Below are 24,999 nucleotides of genomic sequence, written 5' to 3'. Positions count from 1 at the left end.
TGTTTGTATGAATGGAATTGTTGGGACTTAGGTTTGGATCTGTTCTAACATTTCCAAGTTGAAGTGACTTTTACCTGTATAGTACTTTTAACAAATGAATTCATACAGCTGAAGTATTTTATATTTTGCTTTCCTTTCAGTCCATGTGATTTTTGTGAATGTGGTGTTGGTACTCAGTGGCACTGCGTTATGGGATTCCATTATGTGAATACCACTCAATAGATTGAGTCATTCTGCTAATAATTTGATGCATCTGAGTGGCCTTTAAGTTGAAGCTATTATGACAGTTCCTGGGAAATAAATTCTGGAATTTGTGGTCTATGATATGAATAGAAATTGGACTTGGGGTACATATATTCAACAGGAGTGGTTGGCATGTAGGTTACATCAGTCTTCCTTAGAAATCAAAAAGACTTTTCCAAAATATGTGTGCCAATGTCAGCATGCATTGTCATTGTATGAGATTCCTAGTTTATATCCAACAGTCAAAACTTGGTATTTCTTCATATTTTTATTTCAGTTTCTGTTGCTGTTGATGATATCAAGGAGTGATCTGAACAAAGGCACCAAACATATTCCCATGTGTTTATTCATTGAATAATGTCTTTTCTATTGTAGGTGTTACTGGAAAATGTTGCCCACTATAATTTATGGTGCATTCTGTAACATCACACCCACCTGAAACTTCTGCAATGTCTGTAGTATGGTAGGGAGGAGAATGAGCTTGTAATTAATGTGATCTAATTTTTCATGTGATTTAATTTTTAATGTTTCACATGAAAAATTAAATTTAGTTTAATTTAAGTGCTTATCCCATTCAATAAACATCTGTATACCCAAGACTATAAAAATATATTTTGTCATACAAGATCAATTTTTTTTAAACTTAGGATCAGAAATACATTGAGAACTTATTCATCATATGGTGTGGTGGTGACTGCATTTGCCTGTTCTTCAATGTGACTAGCAAACTTCGGTATGTTCTGGAAATGTTGACTCATTCTTCCTCTCACTTTTCCTTGCTCCTCCAGGTTATCCACACTTGATTCCTCATGCTGAGATCCCTATAAAAATCTAGGAAATCCTGCCATCCATATGTGCTACTTGATATCTTTGCAATTCCACAGGTGCACACAAGGAAAGTTACTCCTGGTTAAAATATACATCATATTCTCTGATGGGTGTCACTATATGCTCCAGGCTGGTCTCACACTAAGACTGAAGCAATTGTCCTTCCTTAGCTCCCTGAACAGCAGGAGGCTACAGGTGCATGTGTACCCCTGTGTCTGGCTACAAAAAAATTTAGGGAGTCATTTCACTCAAATGAATGACTATGGCCATAAGGGAAAGGACAATGTGCTAAATGACATAATGGCCTCCAGGAATGTGGTAATAGGACTGATGTTCTTATCACAGATTGCTGTTGGAATTCTGGGAAATCTCTTTCAACTTTATTACTATCTAGTTCTTTCCTGTAATGAGCACCCCTTAAGGTCCACTGATCTGATTCTCAAGCACCTGAGTGTAGCCAATGCCCTCATCATTCTCACTAATGGTGTTCCCAGGACAATGGCAGCTTTTTCTTTGAAATATTTCTTCAGTGATTTTGTATGCAAACTTATTTTGTACATTCAACGAGTGGGCAGGAGTGTGTCCATTGGCATCACCTGCCTCTTGAGCGTCATCCAGAATATCACAGTGAGCCCCATGAACTCCTGTTGGAAGAATATCAAAAGAAAAGCCCCAAAGCACATTGGTTTCTCCATTTCCCTCTGCTGGATCCTGTACATGGTGGTGCATTCCATTTTCTCTCTCTATGCGGTTGGAAAACAGAGGAGTGAAAACCTGACAAAGAAAAGATATTTGAGGTACTGTTCTTCTGCAAGTCATGACAAAATCACAGAAACATTATATGCAGCATTGTGTGTATTTCCTGAAGTAGTATTTTCCATGCTCACAATCTGGTCCAGTGGCTCCATGATTCTTCTTCTGCACAGGCACAAGCGGAGGGTTCAGCACATTCACAGCATCAGTGTTTCTTCCAGATACTGTCCTGAGTCAAGAGCCACCAAGAGAATCCTTGTTCTTGTGTGCACCTTTGTGAGTTTCCACACCCTCTCCTCCATATTGCATGTTTGTATAATGTTTCATTTTAATCCCAGTTGGTGGTTGGTGAACATCAATGCACTGATCTCCATGTGCTTTCCCACTGTCAGTCCCTTTCTTTTCAGTAGACATGATTTCGTTCTATCCAGGCTCTGCTTTTAAGGAACACAAAATTACTGAGTCTGATCATAAGCATATGAATTATATGTTTTTGCATACTTTGCAATGTTTTTTCACTATTCCCTGTTCAAATGCCTACAGAGAAACTTATGGAAGTATCACTTGTGTTTCTGTGGTCAAACCTGAAGGGCACTGGGGTCCTCCTCTAGGTAAATATGGAATGCCCATGGACATGATGGAGAGAAATGAACTTGTTTGTCCACATCCTATACAGAGTACCCCCATGTTGCTGGAGGAAAACTGAATGGATTAATTCCTACTCCATCACCATTTTAAATATAATCACTCCTGAAAATGCTTACCAGAACCAAAAGTAGTAGAAAAATGAGTGGTAGGTATTGTAGAAAAATCAATATGTTTATCTCATATGTTTATATACTAAGGAGAGATTTTGTTTATGGTTGAAACAAGTTTGAAGAACTAGTTGTAATATTAGTGGAATTTAAACATATTCATACATATTTTTAAGTGCACTCTTTGTGTTTTCAGAGATGTAGGTGATTAAGAGTGAGGTCCAGGGCACAGTGGTAGTGGATCTGGCCCTTCAGGTTGGGATCAGCTGCACTGGGCAGTGGAGAGCCTCACACACTGGTCCTTCCTTATTCAGGGGCTACAGTACAAATCCCCAAAGCATTTCTGAAACCAAGCATGCTGCTGAATCCTACAGACTGCAATCTTAAACATGTACACATATGTATGATAAAGTTCAGGCTATAAAGTATGGACAGGGAATTGTAATAAAGTGAAACAATTATGACAGGTACTAATGAAAGTGCTGAGACACAAGCAGGGGACAAAGTCAGACAGACACTTACATACTGATTCCAGTAAGATGGATATCCAATAGATAATCCCCATCTCCTCAGCTGCAAGGCCACCCTGATGGCAACCAGAGTGCAGCTACAGCACGGGGAAAATCAGCACCCAGCAGAGGCTGGAGGGCTCAGAACAATCCTTGATATGCTCTAAAAACAGATTCATGGAGAATCCTCATTCTCCAACTGGTCTGGTGCCTCACTGATGAAACATTTCTCATAATTTTCCTTTATTTGACCTGATTCAGAATTCGATCACTGTGTGAACACATCAACTGGAGTATTTGTTAACAACCTCCAGTAGCCAATGTTTAACTGTAAAGTATGCAGGGAGTGACTGTATGACTGCATGACACATGACACAAGAGGGCACAGGGAAAGAGTGACCAGTGGCACAAGTTGGCGGTGCAGAGCCTGAAGTAGGGACATGAAAAGAAAGGAGCATTCAGAGGAATCAAAGACAAACAAGAGTGCACTTGGTTCAGGGAACAAAGTCAATGCCAGGCTTAAGATTGCAGAGAGATTGTCTGCAAGGAAGTATCAACATACTGGGTTCTAGGAGGATACGGATTTCAGCATGTCACAGGAAACAAGGGGAACTTGGTAGTGCAGATTTAAAAGGCAAATGTGGGTAAAGCTTCTGTGGAAAACATGTGATACACGTATGCTATGGGGAAAGAGGATACAGAGGGAGGAGGCAGAACTTGAATGATCATGGATCATGGCAGGTACACAGTGTATGAAATAGAGGTGGAATGCTGGGGAGCAGATAGATGTGGGCAGGGAGGAAGGATGTGCACAGGAAGGAGAAGGAAGCAGGAAAATATTGTGGGGTAAAGTGGTTATATATGAGCTATAGCACCCAGGTGCCAACAGCAGGGACTAGAGAGTGGTGGCTAGTGGTCAAAGACAGCCAGCAGTTCATGTAGGAACTGAGGACACTTGAAAGTTGAGCACTGTGGGGCTGAGGGTGTTGGGCAGAGGACACAGGGGATGGGCTGAAATGTGGAGTCTTGGAGTAGATACTAGGCCAGGAGAAGGAAGACACAGGTGACAGTATGCAAGAGCACATGAAGCTGAGGACGGTCAGGTTTTCATCCTTGTGAAAGGGAAAACAAGGGGTAGTGCCAAAAGGGAACCAAAGATGGTCATAAAAGTGGTTAGTTACAGGAAGGGTGCATTTTCCAGTTGCTCCACAGATCAAGACCCAAACAGTGGGCTTCCTGCTTCTCAGTGAGGATGGTGACTAAGGGAATTCACTGACATTCATCAGGACCTAGCTAGGTCATCATAGAGACACCAAAATTCAGAAACATTGAACACTGAATAAGAAATGATATCTTAGAGACACCAGCCAAGCCATGAGCCCCTGACAATGTAAGTGCCACCAGTTCACAACAGAGTGAGGGGTGGGAGGCAGAAGAGCAGTGTGGATAAATGTGGCACTTATCCTGTGATCAGGGAGGCTGACTGACCTGGCCCAGACAGGCTGCATCAGGCTGAGGATGGGACAGAGCTCCAGGTGTCTGCTGTTTAGCTGAGATGGGAGGATAGACAATGTAGATGCCTGCGTGGCAGCCCTCTGTGACAGGAGCCTGGGAAATCATGAAAGGCATTTGTGCTGACCCTGCTAATGCCCACCACTGGTTCCAGAGTGTGCCTGGCAGAGCCCAAGCGAAACTGGCACAGAGGAATGTGCTCATGAGGATATGGGATGGTCATGAGTCAACTCCAGGTTTTTGAACTTCCCAGTTAGAGCTGTGCATCAGCTCTGCTCTGGTAGTGCATTGACGTAGTCCATCCAGACAAAACTCCTACTGGGAGTACTAGCCAAATCTCCCTGCTTTCTACTGGGACAAGGAAGCCAAGTGCTACTGCAAGCTGCTCCAATTTGTAGCCTCACCAGCCAGCAGCTCAGTGAGGCACAAAGTGGTCACAATTAACAACCTCCCACACTTGGTCTAAGGGAGGTGAAGCCCTGGCAAATGGAAAGAACACAAGAGCATAGTCAAGGAACTTTACCTTTGTGAAACATTTTGACTACCTAATGGAGAAAAGCTCTTTATTCTTCATCAAGGATTTTTTTTCCATTCTTCCACCCCCTATTCTGTGTGTGTTCTTGTTGCAGTGATTGAATTGAGGATATACATTATATATGTAATTATTTAATAGAAACATAATATATTTATATAAGTTAACAAATTCATATGAACATATATTCATATGGTTTTCTTTTCCTCTTTCATTTTTTTGTTCACTCATTTGTTAGTTAGACTTGTTTTGACTTTGAAGAGGTAGAGTCTTCCATGCACTAGTTTTTTTTTTTTGTTTGTTTGGTTTTTGCTGTTGTTGCAGTTATTACTACCCTAGATGATGTAGCTGGTTCTGCAGATTAACACTAGTGTTACACACTAGATGTGCTGGGTTCTTTGTCTCCATACAGCTAAATATTGAGAAACAGGACACAAAGATAGCAAGCAAGAAGCAGAATAGTTAAAAAAGTGGCAGAGACATTTTGAAGAAAAGGAACCCCAGAGCCAGGAATTCAGGTGGGGAATTTTGGCCTGTTTTTCTTGTGGTCTCTTCAATTTCCTCCTTTCCTTACTGTCTCCATCCACACTCTCCTCACTACTACTAATTGGGGTCCCTGTGTCCACATGTCCATTTTAGATTATCTATTGGATATCCCACTTGCTGGAATGAGTATGTATGTGTCTGTCTGAATTTGTCCCCCACTTGTGTCTCAGCACTTTTGTCCACTAGGAAGGTGACTTCCTGTGGACACCCTCTCCAAGCTCCATTGTCCTCACCCTGACTTCAACTTCCTCACTCGCCATGAGGTCCTGACTGCCTAAACCCTTCTGTTTTCATAACTACATCTGGTTCATGGTTAGTTATTGTTGCTGCCCGTGTTAAACATAGACCCCAACATTTCTCTTCGTGTGGCAATTAGCACAGGCACCAGATGTTTATTTTAAGGTTGTATACTAGTTTCTATTTGTTGTCAAATGTGGGTTGGCCTCTCAGGAAGGGAGTGAGTGTGACGGTGCCCCTTAATTCAGACACAGGGAGCCAGGTTCTGTGAAACAGTTCAATTTATTCAGGAAGTGCAATAGTTTATATATGGAGCGAAAACCAATCATCTTAATGAGATAGCCAGGCCACTGCTCAGGTCATATGTTTACAATACTGTACTACAGGTAAGAGCAGACTTCTACTGGGGACCAGGAAGGCTCAAGAGGCATTGGGTCATCACACAGTGTAGTCATGTGACATGAAGAAAGCCCAGTGTCCTGAGCTCAAGCCCAGTTCATACCCTGGGTCCATGCCTGGCACACACCAGGATTCTCCTCAGCTATTATTTTTCCTATGGCTTCCTTCTTGCTTTCTAAAATGGGCTCTGAGGTGGTCAGGACACTACAGGTTTACAGGATAGAGACCCTTCTGTTGAGCTGCATCTACAACTCAGCCAAGTGACAGTGAACTTCCCTGTACACAAGGACTAGCCTCCCCCAAGCTCCAAAAATATTTTTACAAATAAAGTAGAGGAGAAAACCCAAATGAATGACCAGGATCCAAAGAGGAATACTTAAAGGGGAGCTCAGGTCAAAATCTGCTCATGCACCAAATGCAGAAAGAAGTTCTAAGATATCTCAGAGAACCCACAATATTGTATGCTCTCAAAGAGCATATTGAATCAGCAGTTCTACAGTAGCAAACTAAGCAAACTGGAGTTTGAAGCTCACTCTTGATTGCACCAAAGCTAAGTGTTGAAGCTAAAAGATACCCACAATACAGACTTACCACAAAAACATGATTACATGCCAAAGAACAGTCATGAAAGAGGAAGAGAATTCATCTCAAAAGATGTGCACCCAACAGCACTGAAACCACAAGAAAACAAGCAACAAGACTTATCCACAAATTTATAATTCAACATTAAATGAGTGGAGGAATTCCAGGGAAAGACTATTAAAAGATGATTATTTAAGTATCCTGTGAGCTAAAGAATTTCTGAGTAATAAATTGAGACAGCAAGTCCAGGAGGTTAAAGGTCATTTCAATATAAAGCTAGGCATCACAATACCTGATCTCGAATTATATTTCAGAGTTTTAGTGTCAAAACAGCATGGCATTGGCATTTCAAGAGATATGAAGACCAATAGAGCAGAAGACACAGAGAAAACTACACATAGACACAATCATCTGATGGTTGATGAGGTGTTAAAATCTTATGTTGGAGAATAGTAGTCACTGAAAATAACTGCTGCTGGAAAAACTGAATAGACATAAAGAAGAATGAAACTAGACCCCTACATCTCACCCTGAACAAAAGTCATCACAAAGTTCATCAATGACTAAGGAATTTTTATGAAACAATGCATCTGATAAACAAAAAACATAGAAGCAACACTCCAACATGTTAACAGAGGCACTGACCATGGGTACTAAATATAATTTGCTTTGTAAGATGTTCAGGAGTTATTGGAGGCCAGCAGTGGAATGTTAGGAATGTTATGATTTAGTAATGAGGTATCCCCCAAAGCTCACGTGAGACAATTCAAGAAGATTTTACAGATGAAATGATTGGATTGTGATAGCCTTAACCCAGTAGTGATTTAATCCTCTGATAGTGATTAACTGAGTAGTAGTTAAAGGCAGGTGGGGTATAGTGGAGGAGGTGGGTCCATGGAGGCATGGCTTTTGCGGTTTACATTTTCACCTCCCTCTGCTTCTTGATTGCCGTGTTTTGGGTGGCTTTTCTTCACCTCACACTTATGCATTATGTTCTGCCTCACCTCCAACCATGAAGAATGGAGTTGGCCATCTATGGCCAAAGAGTACTGAAACCCTGAACCAAAAATCAAACTTTTCCTCCTTTAATTGTTCTTGTCAAGTCTTTTTGCTCAATGCAGTGAAAAACTGACAAATAAATGTTCAAAAGAGTAGAGGAAGGGGATGTGGGTAGAAAAGGGGGAGAGGAATGATGGTACTAAGGACTTAAAAGGGAGAAAATTATGCATATGTGTCTGTGAAGATGTCACAATCAGTCCCATTATTATCTCTAAATACAGTGCATTCATTTTTTAAAATATAGAATCCATGATATTGCAGGGGTGGGAATACATACTAGAAATATTGGGTGAATGTGAGGCAAGATGGAGGCTTAGAGGATTTCTAAGCATGACAAGAGGGAGGGACAGAGGATGTAGCTCAATGTGTGAAGAGATGCCCCTCAAGTTTCCTCTGAGTCTTATTCACCCCAGAGCCTGACTCTACTTTGCACACTGCTCACTGTAACTGCACTTTGCCCGTCCTATGAAAACCTGACTTGACACCCACAGATCATGGAATTGGAAAAAGTAGAACAGGGTCAGTGGAAGATGTGGTTAATATTTCAGTGAGGGAAGAGGCACACCCTGGGCCTGACCATTCTTAGCAGGTATAAGAGAGGCAAGATAGAACTGGATATTGGAATAGGGAGCCATCCAGGAATGTGGTAAGGCATTCAGAAGACCAAAGTACATGGGAATACCAGGGAGCCAAGGAGGACAGTGACTGAGTGAGACAAAAAATACATGACAAGTACCATGACCTCTGTACCCCAAACTGCACACAAACATGTCTTATTCCCTCTGCTGCATTGCACACTTTGACCCATCATGAATTTACACTGCCCAGTGTCATCTAGAAATGCCCTTTAACCCTTGTGCCATTTCTACTGCAGTTTATCTCCTTTTACATTGTCCAACCCCCTAAGCCCCAGCCAGGCCCTAGGCACCACCCTAACCCTGTGACCTGTGTACTCCACACTCTCCCACCCTAACCCTATCACACTCAGTCACACCCCCACACTCTCCAACTTTCTCATGACATCATGTAACAATAATTAGAATACCACCTACACGTGATACATGGAAAATATTGTCCTGGTGTCATATGTTGGTGATAGGGACAACATAAAGGGCAGCTATGACAACCCATATTCTGGCATTTGCAGACTTGGAGATGTGCACAACTTTAGAGAATGCAAAAGTTACTGTGAAACACACACACAAAAGTGACTGTGTGCCTGAATGAGTGAAAGTGAGTGGAGCTATAAGCATTGTGTTGATGTCTGCATTTGAAATGTTAATGAAGGTATGAGGTAACTCTGAGATCCTGGAAAGGCTGTGTGTGTCAGCATTGGACAGGGAGCATGTGAGTGTGCACATATTGTCGCCATCCAGCAGGACATAAAGACACATACACCTCAGATTGTCATGAAGGAACTTTTTTTTTATTCAGATAATACCCTGTATATATAAGCAGTCTCATGCATAAGCAATTTTGATCAGACATGTCCACCCAATCCTGTTAAAGGTCAAGCAATCACGAGCTCAAGCATACATGTAGCCAATTGAATAGCTTCCTGTTTTTCTCCAGGCATACCAAGCACACCCTTTGGCTCTCTGCCCGCCCACATCTCCCCCTGTTTGTTTATAAAAAGACTGTGCCTGTCTTAGGTTGTCCATGACAGAGCAACATCCTTACCCGTCATCGGAAAATGAAGCTTATATCTTCATTCCCTGTCTTAGGTTGGTATGAGATCTTCACGAATCTTACCCATATCTGCCTACCAGTCTAGCATAGCCAAACTTCGGGGGAGGTTCCCACATAACCTGCTAAATCATAGGAGCCATTTGGGAAGAGTTCTAAGTCAGGAGAAAAGGGTATAGTAGTTAACCCTAATGTGGAATTGGTGGGAAGAATAGGAGGATATACATTGGAAGAGTTAGTAAGGGGCAAAGGGCAGGGTCACGCCTTTACTATCCCCCATAGGTAACGCACGGCTCCTCCATTAACATGGTGAGGGATCATCAACAACAGCAGTGGGAGGAACTTCCACATCTTCTTCTTGTTCTTGGTTTTCTATTGAGGAAGCCTTGACCAATCTTTCAGGCACCCAAATTGGCGATTGTGCGTCCTGTGGGAAAACACAAACAGATCCTCGTGTCCAAATTAATACCAGATCCGGGCCTTTCCATTGTCCCGATAGAATGTCCTTCCAGAGCACTTGAGGTAGATGTTTTTCATTAGGCTCTGAATGACGGTCAGCAGCCAATCGGCCCTCAGAATCAAGATTTTAAAAATTTAAGATGAACAAGGCAACAGATAATTTGTCATTTGGGGATCTGTATGATGCCCCTATTCCCCCTTTTTGTTTATAAAGCATGTCTTTAAGCATTAAATGGGCATGCTCAACAATGCTTTGTCCAGTAGGATTACAGGGAATTCCTGGGACATGTTGAATACCAAAGGTGGAACAAAATTGTTTAAAGGCCTGGGATGTATATCCAGAATAATTATCTGTTTTAATTTGTTTGGGAACCCCAGGATGGAGAAAGAATGTAAACAGTGTGTTATTACATCTTTGGTTTTTTTCTCCAGCGTGAGCAGAGGCCATAATAAATCCTGAAAAGGTATCAATAGACACATGAATGAATTGTAGTTTTCCAAATTCTAAATAATGAGTTACATCCATTTGCCAAATGTGATTGGACTGAAGTCCTTTTGGATTTACTCCTAATGAGGGGTTATGAATAAGTGTAGCACATTTAGCACAAGACTTGACTATGTCCCGAGCTGTTGTGTTAGTAATCTGATAGCGTAAATGTAGAGTAGAAGCATTTACGTGAAATTTGGAATGAAAATTTTTTGCATTTTCAAGTGCATCAAAGATATGTGGGTCTCTGGTGGCCATGTTTGTTAAATCATTGTGTAAACAGAGGACCAGGAAGGACAGTATGAGTCCAAACATGCCCAATAAAAAAAGGGCTTTTTCTATCCCAAATAAGATTTTGTAAAAATTGTAAATACTTAGTGATTGTGGAAGTGAGGAAGAGCAGACCAGTTAATTCTAAATTTTGAATATCATTAACAATGTATTTACTATCAGAGAATAGGTTAAAGGGTTCATGATGGGTTCTGAATACTTCTATAGTTACTAATAGTTCTGTTTGTTGTGCACATACAGTATTAAACAGCAATGTTTCTGTAACATTATCTACAGTAATAGCACCCATACCATTTTTTGATCAAACAGTAAATATAAAGGTAGCTCCTATAATAGGTTCTTTTCGGGTGATTTTGGGGAAAATTATAGGATGTTGACTCCAAAATTGGAGAAGAGGACCAGATGGCAAATGATTGTCAAACATAGCAGAAGTAGTAGTAAAGACTATAACCCATGAACTTGAATTATTAATAAGATATTGTATCTGTTCAGTAGTATAAGGAGTAGTTATTGTCGAGGGATGTGACCCAAAGGTGGAACGGGATATTTTTAACGCCCTAAGGATTAATTCTGCCACAGATTCAGTAAACAAGGATAAGAACTTGTTCTGGGCATAATTCATGTGAACCCATAGAATAGGACGCTTTTGGCAAAACTCTCCTGTGGGTAACTTATTTGTGGCCAAGACAATGAATGATAAAGGCTTAGCTAGCTCAATAAGATCAAGATGAGCCTTTTCCATAGCTGTTTCAACAAGCTTGAGAGTTGTTCGAGCCTTAGGGGTAAGCACCCGCTTAGAAAGGTGATCAGAATCACCTTTAAGAGTGTCAAACAGGGGGCCCAAACTTGAGGTGGGTAAATGAAGGTAAGGTCTAATCCAGTTAATGTCATCTAAAGCTTTTGAAGTCATTCGAAGTCTTAAGTTGGTCTACTCGAATACTAATTTTTGTGGGTTTAACCATAGTCGCATTTATGATAGATTCCAGGAAGTTTTTCTTGTCTATCATTTGTGCCTTATCAATGGCAATATGTAAGCCCCACCTTTTTAGTGACTTTATTAAGAAACTATAACAATTTTCCAAGACAGTTTTTTTCTTTATGAGCTAACAAAATATCATCCATATAATGATAGATTAAAAGTTGAGTGTTTGCTAGGCATATGGGTTCAATGACCTTGTTTACATATATTTGACACATAGTGGGTCTATTGGCCATGTCTTTTGGGAGAACTATCCATTCATATTATTTATTAGGAGAACTGTTATTAAGTGAGGGAACAGTAAATGCGAACTTTTTGTGTCAGAGGGATTAACGGAATGGAAAAGAAGCAATCTTTAATGTCAATTACAATGGAGGGTCAATTAACTGGAATAGTTGATAAAGTAGGTAATCCTAATTGTAGGTCCCATGGGCTCCATTATAGAATTTACTGCTCTTAGGTCATGTAATAGCCTCCATTTTCCTGATTTCTTTTTTATTATGAATATTGGTGTGTTGAAAGGAAAGGTGGATGGTTTGATGTGTCCAGCCTCTAGTTGTTCTTTAACCAATTGTTGGGCCACTTCTAATTTGTCTTTGGAGAGGGGTCACTGAGGGACCCAGACAGGTTTATCAGATTTCCATGTTATTTTAATTGCTTCAGTGGCCCCTAATGAAAATCCAATTCCTTTCTATGTTGTTTTGGAGTAACTAAAATGGGTGAAGTAGGTCCTTGACTATTTTTCCAAAGTCCTTTTCCCCATATGTGTCCTTGGGCTAACACCTTTTGATTAGCTTTTAGATTACTGTATGGGATCTCAGATGTGAGATGTAAATCCATCTGTTCCATGATATCTCGCCCCCACAAGTTTATCATGAGATTTTTAAGGATGTAAGGTTTGTCGGTACCACTATGACCTTCTTCATCCTTTCATTTTAATATGGCTGCACTTTTGTTAGCATTGGAAGTTATACCCAATCCCCTTAAAGTCTGATCTGTTGAAGCGGCCAGGCTTTGGGCCATTCTTTAATTTTGATAATACTTTTGTCAGCCCTGGTATCTAATAAGCTCTCAAAACTTTTGCCTTCTATCACTAACTTGGTCATAGGTCTATCTTTTAAATCCAATGTTAACATGACCATATTTTGGCCAGTAGTACCTAATCCTTTATTTCCCCTAATAATATTCTTTGATGGATATTGATCATGGCAGCTGGGTAAGACCAACAATTGTGCTATGTGATCACCCTGAGCTATTATTGCTACACCTCTTGTTGAAGAAGCAAGGATTTTTATTTCTCCTGTAAAAATCAGGGTCTATAACTCCAGGGACAATATTTAATCCTTTTAAAGCAGAAGAACTCCTCCCCAGAACTAGTCCCACTGTTCCTTTAGGTAATGGGCCGACAACCAAAGTTGGTATTGGTTGTACTCCCATCTCTGGAGTTAATATTGCTCTGGTGGAGGCACAGAGGTCCAATCCTGCACTTCCTCTTGTTTGTCTAGTTGGGGAGTCAAGGGGTAATGGGTTCGAGGTATGGACTGGATAACCCCGTATACTAGTGGTCCCCGAGAACAGGGTCCCTGGTTCCCATTTCTGAAGGTAAAGGGATACCATCTTTGTCTCTAGTTGATTTATAGTCATTTTGCCCAGTGTTTCCCTTTTTTACATCGGGGACATAATTTTGTCACAGGACCCTGGGGGCAGTCCTTTTTTATGTGTCCATATTGTTTACACCGATAACACTGTTGGCCTGGGCGGGAGTTGTCATTGCCTCTGAGACCCTGTGCAAGTGCTGCAGCCATCACCTGACCTTGAATAAAAGCCTCATTAATATCCCTACAATAGGCTCCAAGGTCTTTGTTTTTCCAAGGTCTTATTGCTTCTTTACACCATTTATTTGCTTGCTCATATGCATGCTGTTTGACTAAAGGCATAGCCTGGTCTACATCTCCAAATGTACGTCCTGCTGTTTGAATCAGTCTGTCTACAAAATCGGCATCGGATTCATTGTTGCCTTGAATAACCTTAGATAACTGTCCTTGAAGATCACCAGCACCTGAAAGCATTTTCCAAGCTTTAGTGGCAGCAGCACTAATTGATACACACTAGGGTGGAAATTAATCTGATTACCTTGCCCTTCATATGGTCCTTGTCCTGTCAGCATGCCTAGATTCCATTGAGGATTGCCCACAACTGCATTACGTCGGGCAGTATCAGAGCATAACTCCTGGTTAGTCACTTTCCACATGAGATATTGTCCCCCAGATAAACATGCTTTTGCTAAATTATCCCAATCTGTCAGAGTAAGATTTTCAATTGCAACATTCTCTAATAAAGAAATGGTAAATGCAGCTTGTACTCCATAGGACATAACTGCCTCTTTTAACTGTTTCACTAATTTTATATCTAATATCTGATGATATCTCTGATTGATTTGATCTTCAAATACCGGGAATATTGGGAACACTGATGGAGATTCCACATCAGCCCACTGTCTGGGGGCCGCCCCTGTGCAGCAAGTACACGTGCCCCTACAACTTGGAAAAGAGTGGTGACCTGGATTATATGCCAGAGGGCATGGCACGGTAGCGGCTAAATGCCACTGAGAGAACTTCTTTTCTAGCTCTGTCTCAGATAGTTCCTGTGCTTCAGAGTCACACCCCTGTTCTGAGTCTGAACATCTACTTTCTCTTTCAGAAGCTCGACTTGATTGTTCTTCTTTTACAGTTTCTAATATCTCTTCCCCTTCTCTTAGCTGTTCTTGAAATTTTGGTTTTTTGGAAGTCAGACAGAAACAAACTAATGTCCATATAGGCAAAGTACCAAGAGGGAGAGGCATTTTTTCATTTTGTTTACGGAGGTCCTTTCCCAAATGCTCCCACTGAGGGACAGTAAGGAGCCCTTCTCCTAATAACCAAGGACAGGTTTGTTCTAAATTTTAAGGAATGTCTGCGCAGTTTTAGACTTTAACGGAGTTCCATTTTCTCTTAACAATGCCTTAAGAGAGCCTTCCATGTGAATCCGTGAAATTTCTGATCCTATGGCTATAATATGGCCTCTCTGATCACCACCACAACAACAAACAGAAACCAAACAAGAAAAAGTAACAAAAATATTAACACAACAACTTACACACATACATTTACTACAGGACGTCCTTTGTTGTCTCTTGGGACAGCCTTCACTTAAGTTCCCTCACTAGAGGAGCCTTCCGTTATTACCTTAAGGCCACTGTTTCCTCAAATAGGGAAACCTGCTAGTTGACTGCTAGTTTACTGTGCTAGTAAAAAATTTTCTCCTTTATTACATACCTGAGTGCTCACCATTCCCCGTAGGTGCCACCAAATGTCGCCATCCAGTGGGACATAAAAACATATACACCTCAGATTGTCATGAAGGAGTTTCTTTTTTATTCAGATAACACCCTCTATATATAAGCAGTCTCATGCATAAGCAATTTTGATCAGATAGAAGAAAATATTTAGATATTTCTAAATGAATTCTTAGTAGTAAAAAACTAGACATTCTTCATTCTGCCATTGGCTTCAAGGAGAAACTGACAATGAAGACAATTTGGAAGTCATGCTCCCTATAAAGGAGGGTGCAGTGCTGACCCTTCACCACTTAATGATAATGTCCTGCTCTCCAGACATTCAAGACCAATACTCTTCCATGACACATGTTCACATGTAAAACTGTTGAGCTATTGTCAGGAAAGGAGAAGAGAAGAGAACATGTCTAATAAGTTAACTCATAATTTCAGTGTATATTTTGGGGATGGAACCTGGAAATCTGAACAAAATGTTATTCAAAAACTGAAAACTGCATAATTCCTCACTCCTCAGCCTTATTTTCTGCTCACCACCCTAAAGTTGGGTGTGGTCACACAATGAGTCATCCCAGGACTGAATTGGGTGCCAGTAGTTGAGTTCTGGAATGTGAGCTCAGGACTAATCATGTTGCATGCACACTAGATGTGCAGATGGTGAAGTTCTGGCAGGAACACCAGAGTTCCAAGGCTCAGAACAGGGACAGATTGGTATTACACTTCTGTTGATGCTGCCTGAGAACAGGAGGGAGCCCTTGACAAGGGGAGGCAGAAATGAGGAAAAGCACAGAGGAAGAGCAGTGCCTGGTGAGCCTCTGGAGGACATTTCTTAAATGACAGGTCAAAACCCTCATCCTCTCTGCTGGAGAGCCTTGAGTTTTCTAATTCACTCCTGGAGATGCCAACAGTCAGGTTGGGAGGAGATGCCATCATAGCTGAAGTTCCCATTAATTATCCAGACACATCAAAATAAAAAAAAAATTAGTGAGTGAAAAGAAGAGAGAAAAGAAATGCTTACATTAGGCACAGAGAAAGAATTAATGCCTGGTGAGCAGATGATTCACAGAGATGACTCAGACTTGTTTCAGGTAGGATTTCAGACTTTTGGAGAAAGGCACCTTGATACAAGTCCCCTCATGCACCATGAAAGTCCTCAGCATGCAGGAAGCTCACCAAGGACTACCTGCCAGGTGACCCAGGCCACCCAGCAAGCAATAGCAGGCCAGCTGAAATATGAGTGCATGTGGGAAAACACCATCCCCATGTGATATAACTTTATGTATGTGTGCTTCAGATTTTATGACTTAAAATGAATAAGCAGCTAAGGATTCTGCAAAAACTTACAGTTCACATGTCTGTCATAAGATCAGGGGGATTTTCTATTATGTATCCAGACAAAACAGGACCTGGAGTCTTGACTCATAAGCAGGAAGGGGCTGACAACTGGGAAACACCCAGAGACTATTGCAGCCATGTTCACCAGGAACCAGTTGGGATTATGAACATCACACAAAAAAACCTGAAAGATACAGGAAAGTGTGTAAAAAAAGACAAAGGTGCTCACCAGGAGAAGGATGGTTTTGGTGGCTCTGGACTCAGGGGAAGACCTAGAGCAACTGGTCTTAAGAATGAGCTGCATTCTCTGCTTGTGTCTGTAGAGGATGAGCACCACAGAACTGTTGGCCCACAGCATGAGGCCCACACACACACCATCAGGGAATGTTAGCAAAGCTGCATGCAGTGACTCTGTTGCTGTGTTATGACGAACACTAAAACAGTATCCAAAATCTTTCAGGTTTGTCATTGTTGTGTTGTTCCTTTTTCCAGTTACATACCTAAGAATAATGATATTTATAAGCAGGTTCAAGACCCAGCTCAGATACATGGAGGATCCAATATACCTTGGAGCTTTGACTTTAAGCTCTGCACACCAGGATTCATTGGGGCTGATGGTGATGGCCTGGAAGACACTCAGAAGGCATGTGGTTACAAAGGACACACCTCTGCCCACCCTGTGCAGGTAGAACAGCAGTTTGCATTCAAAATCACCAAGATAAAATTCCAAATTGAAAGCTGCCACAGACTGGGGACCCCTTTACTCAGGAGGCTTACAACGTTGGCCACAATCAAGTGCTTCAGAATCAAGTCTGTGTATCGTACCCTGCACCTGGTGTAGTCCAGGACCAGGAAATGGAGGAGAAGAGAGGAATTTCTCAGAGCTCCAACCACAGTCTGTGATAGGAAGAAGATTCCTAGAAAAACATCTCTGGATGCCATCCTGACAGTTCCCTGCTTTTCCAGCCAGATGGTCCTGCAGAGGGAGAGGAACCCCGGGCTGCATGTTTCATGTTAAACAAAAATTAGCATTCCCAATCTCCAGTGTTACTACTGCAAACACTGCATTTTTTCTATAAAAACACATTTATTGAGGTTTGTCTGAATCTGTAAAGCAGGAATTATGTCAAAACTTGCTATGAATGCAGCACATGGTCACTTCTTCACTTTTCACAACATGGGCAAAGTGCTGAGATGACATTGCACAATGACCAGGAAAATCATTCAGCTGAGGCAAATATCTGTCTAAAGCCATGCTCTGATTAGGGAATGACAGGGGACTTGAGACTGGCTCTGTGGCATGAATCATTTCTGTGAACCACCAGGCCTCCTTACAGTAATGAATGGGGTTCTTCAAACAATCCAGATCTGTGTTTAGTTTGGTTTTTCTAAATTCCTATTATCTACTCAAATGATGGTACCTTAACCTTTCATCTTAATGTGTTTCCATTTGCTTGGAAAGAATTTTTCTAGGCCAATGTCAATTATGTGGGAATATCTAGACATTTTATTAATGCAGAAGCTCTGAGGGAACTATAATGAAGCAGGAAAAGCCCCATGGTGAGTTATGTGCAGGGAGACAGTACTCTATCCACACCAGGACAGCCACCACAGGAGACACTTGGTTGTGTTAGGAACACAAGTGCAAGAACTCCTGTCACAGAAATTGTTCTCCATGCCATGTCCTGAGCTTTGTGACATAAAGCATCACAACTGGACTAATAGCAGCAAAATTGCCAATTTCAGAGGACACACTCTGAAATATGTTAATCAATACCTGAGTTTAGTAAACCTGTTAGCAAAGAATCAATGAGGTTAAGTGATATTACAACAGGAGTCACATGCACACACTGGAGTATGTACAGCATGAAATCTTGAGTATTCAAAATATTGAGATAGATTTTTTGCAACAATTTAAATATATACAGTCAACTGACCTTATTGGTTAGAGTAGTTTTATGTTAATAGAAAAATTGAGCCAAAGGTGAACAGGTTTACCATAAGCCCTAACACGCTCATACCCAACTCCACAATGAAATTCCTAAACAAAGTTGTGTATTAGAAACAGTAAGGAGGATGTTTTAAACACCTGAAAACTTAATACATATACAACAAGTGCTCTTGAAAAACCACAATCATTACATTAAATTTTCCTTATAACTTTTTGACTTTAAGAGGGAAATAGCCTTGAAGAATCACAAACAACAAATGGTTTCAGGAATGGTACAATGATTTTCTCCAGGAGCTGCACCATGCCCAGAGGGAGAAATATTCTAGTCACGCATCACCACTCAGATCATTTTCTCCACAGTATTAGAAGATTCTTCAAAGTTCTTCAATAAGGCTGTAGATATTGCAGGTTCAGTTCTAGAAATCTGGAAAACTTAGCATAGAACTCCTGTAATAGACACTGAGCACCTGAATGATTTGAAGTCAACACCCTCCTACACCTTGAAAATTGGTGTAGTCTTGTTCACCAGTCACTTTCAGCAAGGATAACTTTATATTCCACTAGAAGCCATCAGAGAAGGTTGCAGCATCTGGGATTCCATTGTTCATAATTGCATAGGCCTCAGGAATGTTAACTGCTTTCTGTGGGCTCCATCTTCACCCAGTTTCAATAGAGAGTCTTGGTTTTCTCATGTGACCACTTTCTCAGACACAAACAGGTCTTCCCTCACAGATGCTGTTCTCAGACTGACATAGGGTACTTACCAGGCTCTTTCTCTTTGCCAGGATGGGGATCTCAGTTCAGAGACCTCTGTGACCAGCACAAGTACTGCAGAGAATCATCCAGGTCCCGAAATGTGGGTCTGTGACTCTGTGACCTCACATCCACTGGGACCTGCAATTATCACTGTGCCTACAGCGGAAATTGATGTACACACTTGGGAAGCTGAGGACAGTTCTGAAAACTTTCTTCCTTGTTGACACTTTTGACAACAATTATAAGTTTCACAATGGCATCCCTTATGTGGACTCTTGAGTGTTGGGAGGTGCCCCAGGTTATCCATGATCCCTGTAGACATGCAGCCAAATGAAAGAAAAGAATAAATACTGTGGTCTGACATGTGAAGGACTGGAAGTCTCACTGAATATTTTGTCTCCCAAATCTAGTTGCTTCGTATTCCTCATTTACCCAATTGGATCCCTCATTTCACCTAATAGTACAGAAATGAAATGAGACCAAACACCTGGGAAGGAATTTAAAACTGGCACTAGTGAAAGAAGAACTTCACACTAACCTTTCACTCTGAACTTCATTCAGTTTTTCTGAACAAATTCAAGTTCATTTATCTGTACTCATTTGCAATTCCAATTCACATCTACAATTTTCAGGAAAATATAATTTACCAATATTGTTCCCATTTGAAATAGAAAGGATTTGTAAGAGAAACAGCATGCTGTAATGGAACACTCACAAATGACAGTTGCAGCATCAGATAGTTTGAGAGGTTAGATCTACCACTTCTGTTACCACAAGATTCACCCCTGCTATGAACACAAATTTCTGAAAATCATTTGGTTACCACAAAAGAGGAGCCCTTTCCAATATATCCAATTCCACCAACCCATAAAAAACACTATTTACAATTAAGAGTGATGAACATTTCTGTGACCTTTCCCATTCAGGTCAAGACCTGTCCTATGACAGAGTAGAGTTTGGGGCAGTGACTCTGCATAGGTTTGAGGAGAAGGCATGAGAAAGAGGACACAGAAAAGGGCATGTGGACAGGACAGCGCAGCAGTTCCTGGGAATCTGAGGAAGAGAAGGTGGAGGAGAAGGAAATGGTGGTGAAATGCAGAAGGAGTCAGTTCATGGCTGGGCTTGAGCACACAGGGAGCAAAGCATTAAAGAATATTAAGGACACAGAGTCTTTTTGGTTCTAGGGACATGGGGTGATGTTTTTATGGGATGGTGGGTCTCCTGGAGGCGTGACATGAGAAAAAGAGATGATGGACAGTGTTCAGTAAAACTCAGTGATTTAAGACTTGAGTTGCTAATAAACAGGGTTGAGGGGAAGATGTAAATATGAGTTGGGTCTGATGTCCTGGATTTAAGTAGACACTATCAATGGAGGCAGAGTCTGGGAAGAGATAGAGGATCATGGATAAAGACATTAAATTTGGGTTTAAATTGGGTGTTGAGTATACCTGAATTGGGTTCAGGATTAAGGAACTGTATTCTTATTTCTGCTCCAGTAACCAAAGTTCAATTCTCACCAAGCCTCATTGTTCAATAATGATAGAGTATTTATTCTGCCACCCACCTCCGTGGTCAGTCATTCCTTCACTACCTCCTTTCTAGAATGGAGAAGGATCAGAGGAAACTGCATGATTCTGACATGCCATCATCCTCCCTTTCCTCTATTTCTATCTTGTAACACTAACCACAACCAGGATATTTCTCCCCAACCAGATAACATGAATATGTTGGGATATTACAATTTTCATCTTGGCAATTTGGAGACCCTGGAAAGAGGAAGGTCAGTTCCCCACCGTGATCAGTTGATCAATCATTTCTTACTCTGCTCTCACACACCTGCCTAGTGATCACCGGACCAAATTCCCTCAGAGCCAGGTACAGAAAAGGGAGAGTCCCTTAATACCAGGGTCCATGGAGTTGTTCAAATCAGTCAATGCACAAAGAACCTGCAAGCCCTGCAAAACCCATCCTGATTACCCACTCAGGCCATTCCCACCTTGCTCTTCCCAGGTCTCTAGGAACAACTCTTATGTGGTCCTGCTGCCACCTCTTCTCCACTGCAGCTGTAAGCAGAGAGAATTCTGCAGTTCTTCTCTCCATAGGTCAGTGGGTTGTGTCTTTCCATCATCTCTGAATCAAATAGAACACAGCCCCCTCCTCTCCTACTCCTTAATCCCTGGTGAACATTAGGTCTCCAGCACTTTTTCTGCCCCTGCCCATCAGTGACTTCAGCCCATGGTCTCCCTCCATCTTTATACTCTCTACCTGTGACAATTGCCCTCCTTTCTTACCCCAAACCCCAAGTCTCATCCACTCAGTATCTTCGCCCACCCTGCCCTACTGTGCCCTGGAGCACTCTGGTGCACTTAGGACACACCTCAACTTTTACCCCATGTGCACCTCACCCACTGCCAACTCTCCCTATTCCACTCTCTACAACACCCGACCCACCCTCTGCAACTCAGGCAACCCCATGACTTCCATCTTCCTGCACTCCCTTTCATCTCCACTCTATCACACCAGTCTCTGTCAGGTCCACTCTTCAGATTTCTCATCACACCACCCAGATTGATAGCTGTCATCAGTCTGCATAGACACTGCGTATGGAAAATATTTTCCTGGGGTGGTGAGGTGGGGTGGGAAGGAATATAAAGGAAGTACATGTCTTCTTATTTTTGGGCACTCACATAATTGGTGGTATGCACAAATTTATTTATATGCAGATTTTCTGAGCTGCACTCACACCAGCTGCCATCTGCCTGACCATGTGAAATTGAGTGGGTGTGTGATACTTTCTCTTTGTTCGCTTGTGAGTGTAGCAGGGCTCCACTTCATGCTTTGAGATGAGGTCTGCTTTTCTGCCACTGGGGCACATCTTATAACTCACATCTTCTCCCTTCCTCTTCTCCCTCTTCCCCTCCCTAACCATGGGGGAAGCAAGGTGAACCTTCTTCACATCCTAGGCCCAGTTATGTTCTTCAGTTCATGGACTCAGGAATGAGGAGTTCCAGATTCTTGAGGTGGACAAGAGGTTGAAGGAAAGGCTGTCCCTGAGACCACAAATGATTCATAACTCCTGACAGGGCAGAGCTGCAGTGGAGGTTTTTCTCTCCACTTTGACACTCCATGGTCTCCCTGGCAGTGAGCCTCACAACCTCTGGGACAGAAGCCTTCTCTGTTTCTCCTTGACAGCAAAGAAATGAAACTTCTTTTCTTCTCTTCTTCAAAATATTGTTCTCTTATTGAATTGGCATTGGTGATACAGACTGAGGACAGAACTAAGCTATTGGTATCAAGCTTCTTGAAAGTGATCCTAATTGGAAAATTAGTGAATGTAGGTCTATAACTGAGTGCTTATATTATGGGAGTCCATACTGTGGCCTTCCATCTGATTATGGAATAGTATTTGCCTATGTGTTGTCAACCCTATGGCTGTATTCCATGGCATGTAAATAGAGTGTACACAGAAGCATTAGCTTAACCCAGTCCTGTTGGCAGGTCCAGGAGAGACATGAGCAATCTAGATGATATGGAAATTTTCAAATTCATGTAATGGTCGTATGTGATGGAGTCACCAATACTTTAAACCTGTATCTGCCACTCTCTGGCTCTTGCATATGATTGACATACTCACATGATCCCAGTGCTGAGTGCCTGAGTCCTGTCAGTGCTGTACAAAATGCAGATTTTCAGGCAAACATGCTCACTTTGCTGTAAGAGACTTCAGTAGAGACCAGAAAGTGGACTGAGTTGGAAAATTAGCCTTACCCAAGTGAGGTCAGGCCTCTTCCTTTAACTACTAGGCAGTGGTCATTAGGTCCTTGAACTCTCATTCCTGAGAGGAGTGGCTGTGTTTTCCTAGGGCTTGGCCACCAGACACTCTAGTGATGTGAACTGTGTGGGGTTTGGGGTTCTGCAATAAATGCCCAATCTCAGGAGCAGCTGAGGCTAACCTCAGTCATGTGGACAATGTGCAACAGGCTTCAAGAGAAGCTCTGGCACCAATGCTTAGGTGAGCTGACCTAGTTGTCAGTATCCAGGAGTGTTGTCCCATACTGTGGAGAAGTAGTGCATCTCTGACCCCACAGGGAGAATGACAGGTAGCCTTTCCTGGACTCTGCCTATCAGCTTCTTCCCTGTGCTGATTACAACCTGTATACCTTCTCTGTGGTGAAAAATCACCAGGACCCTAACAGATTTCTGTGGTTTTCATGAGTATTTCTAGGAACTAAATGGGACAAAGTGTAATTGGGGAACCAAGAGTCGGAGAGACACTTATTGTTGCTTTTTGAGTTGGGTGTACCTCAAAAAATTAATTTTGTCAAAATTCTCACAGAAGGATGGATAGCATGTAGGTCAAATTTGTAGGGGAAAAGAATTGGATTGATTTTTCACCATGAAATTTTTAATTGCTTCCTTAGTTACTAGTCATTGCATAATCCCTTAATTTTCTGTTCAAAAGCATGTGGAATAATTCTGAATAACATTCAGTGCTGTTGGATTGAGATGGCAGCATTTGCCAACATGATACTTAAGAAATAGGACAGAATTTGCTGGCTGATCCTCTAATGCTGGTGATTTTACTTGTGAGTGACTGCTATAACCACCTCTTTCCTAGTGTTACTGTTCTGACTAGACTCCCTACCACTGGGTAGGAAGTAATATTCATAAAGTATTTTTGCAGACAATACTTTCCTATCATCCTTTCCACACTAATTCACATTCAATTACACAAGTGAGTGCAGGGTTTCTACTGTAAATTCTGACACTGTTTCCTTCCTTTTGCACATACCTCATGAGACATCCTGCTCATGTGATTTCCTCTCCTTTTTCTCTCCAAGCTGTGTTAGAATCAAGAAGCAGGAGTATCTGAATATTAAGGATCAGTAAGATTTTAATAGATATCTCTCTAAGTCCCTCATAGGTCACACCTCAATATTTTCTGCACCCTCCATGAGACTTTGTCAGAATTCAAGGATCAAGGAGTAGCAACAGCCTTTCCCAAACTCCTCAACACTATTTTTAAAATCACTTACAAGAAACTCATTATGGTCTCAATAATTCACACCTAGGAAGAAAGGTTCAGCTTTTTGGAAGTTTCCAGGGCTCCCCAGGCCTGCACTGTCTTTGCCTACGGGAGAAATGACAATTGCAGCCCTGAGGGGAAGTGAGGTCACAGGAGCACAGACCTCCTGTGAGGTCTCAGGGTGCAGCTGCCTGGCTCCCTCCATGGCTGTCAGGACCTCACACTGAGCCCAGCACCTTGACACAAGAAGCACAGTGTTTTCTTTTTTAGTCCTCAATTCCAGCAGAGTCAGTATGGAAAGGAAGTTCGAGGATATACTCATGTCTGCAAAGGAATTCTGGGGTAGAAACAGATTCAGTGGAAAGGTAGGCAAAGGAGAGGAATAATTTCTTCACTCTGAGCTCAGTAAAAGGAGTCATGTCCATGACCTGATGCCAATTCCTCATGGCTCCTGAAGTTATTTAAGGAAATGATCCTGGAACTGGGGATATAGCTCAGTCGGTAGAGTGCCTGCTTCCCAAGCACATGGCCCTGGGCTCAATCCCCAGCACTGAAAAAAAAAATAGAAAATGATCACTGAAGTTATCTGTAGTTAAAAAATACCATCAATATTGAGTTCTCATTTGGAAGGGATTTAAGCACCGTAGTTAACAACTAATCTTCTCTTAACAATACTTCAGAAAATCAAAGAAAAAGTTTTGAACTGCTGTGATGACTGTGTGTAATGACTACATGCCTATAAT

At 41.7% G+C, this 24,999-nt stretch overlaps 1 protein-coding gene across 1 annotated transcript; it reads left to right on the top strand.

Moving 5' to 3' along the window:
• The first annotated feature begins 1,371 nt into the window (after positions 1-1,371).
• On the top strand, positions 1,372-2,268 carry LOC124966452 (vomeronasal type-1 receptor 4-like). Its single transcript, XM_047527709.1, has one exon. It carries the CDS (start codon positions 1,372-1,374, stop codon positions 2,266-2,268), a length of 897 nt encoding a protein of 298 aa, XP_047383665.1.
• The last annotated feature ends 22,731 nt before the right edge of the window (positions 2,269-24,999 follow it).

The sequence above is a fragment of the Sciurus carolinensis genome, chromosome 16 (genome assembly GCF_902686445.1).
Source record: "Sciurus carolinensis chromosome 16, mSciCar1.2, whole genome shotgun sequence".
Classification (NCBI taxonomy): Eukaryota; Metazoa; Chordata; class Mammalia; order Rodentia; family Sciuridae; genus Sciurus; species Sciurus carolinensis.
The sequence above is the reverse complement of the archived record's forward strand: the minus strand, read 5'-3'. Positions and strand labels throughout refer to the sequence as shown.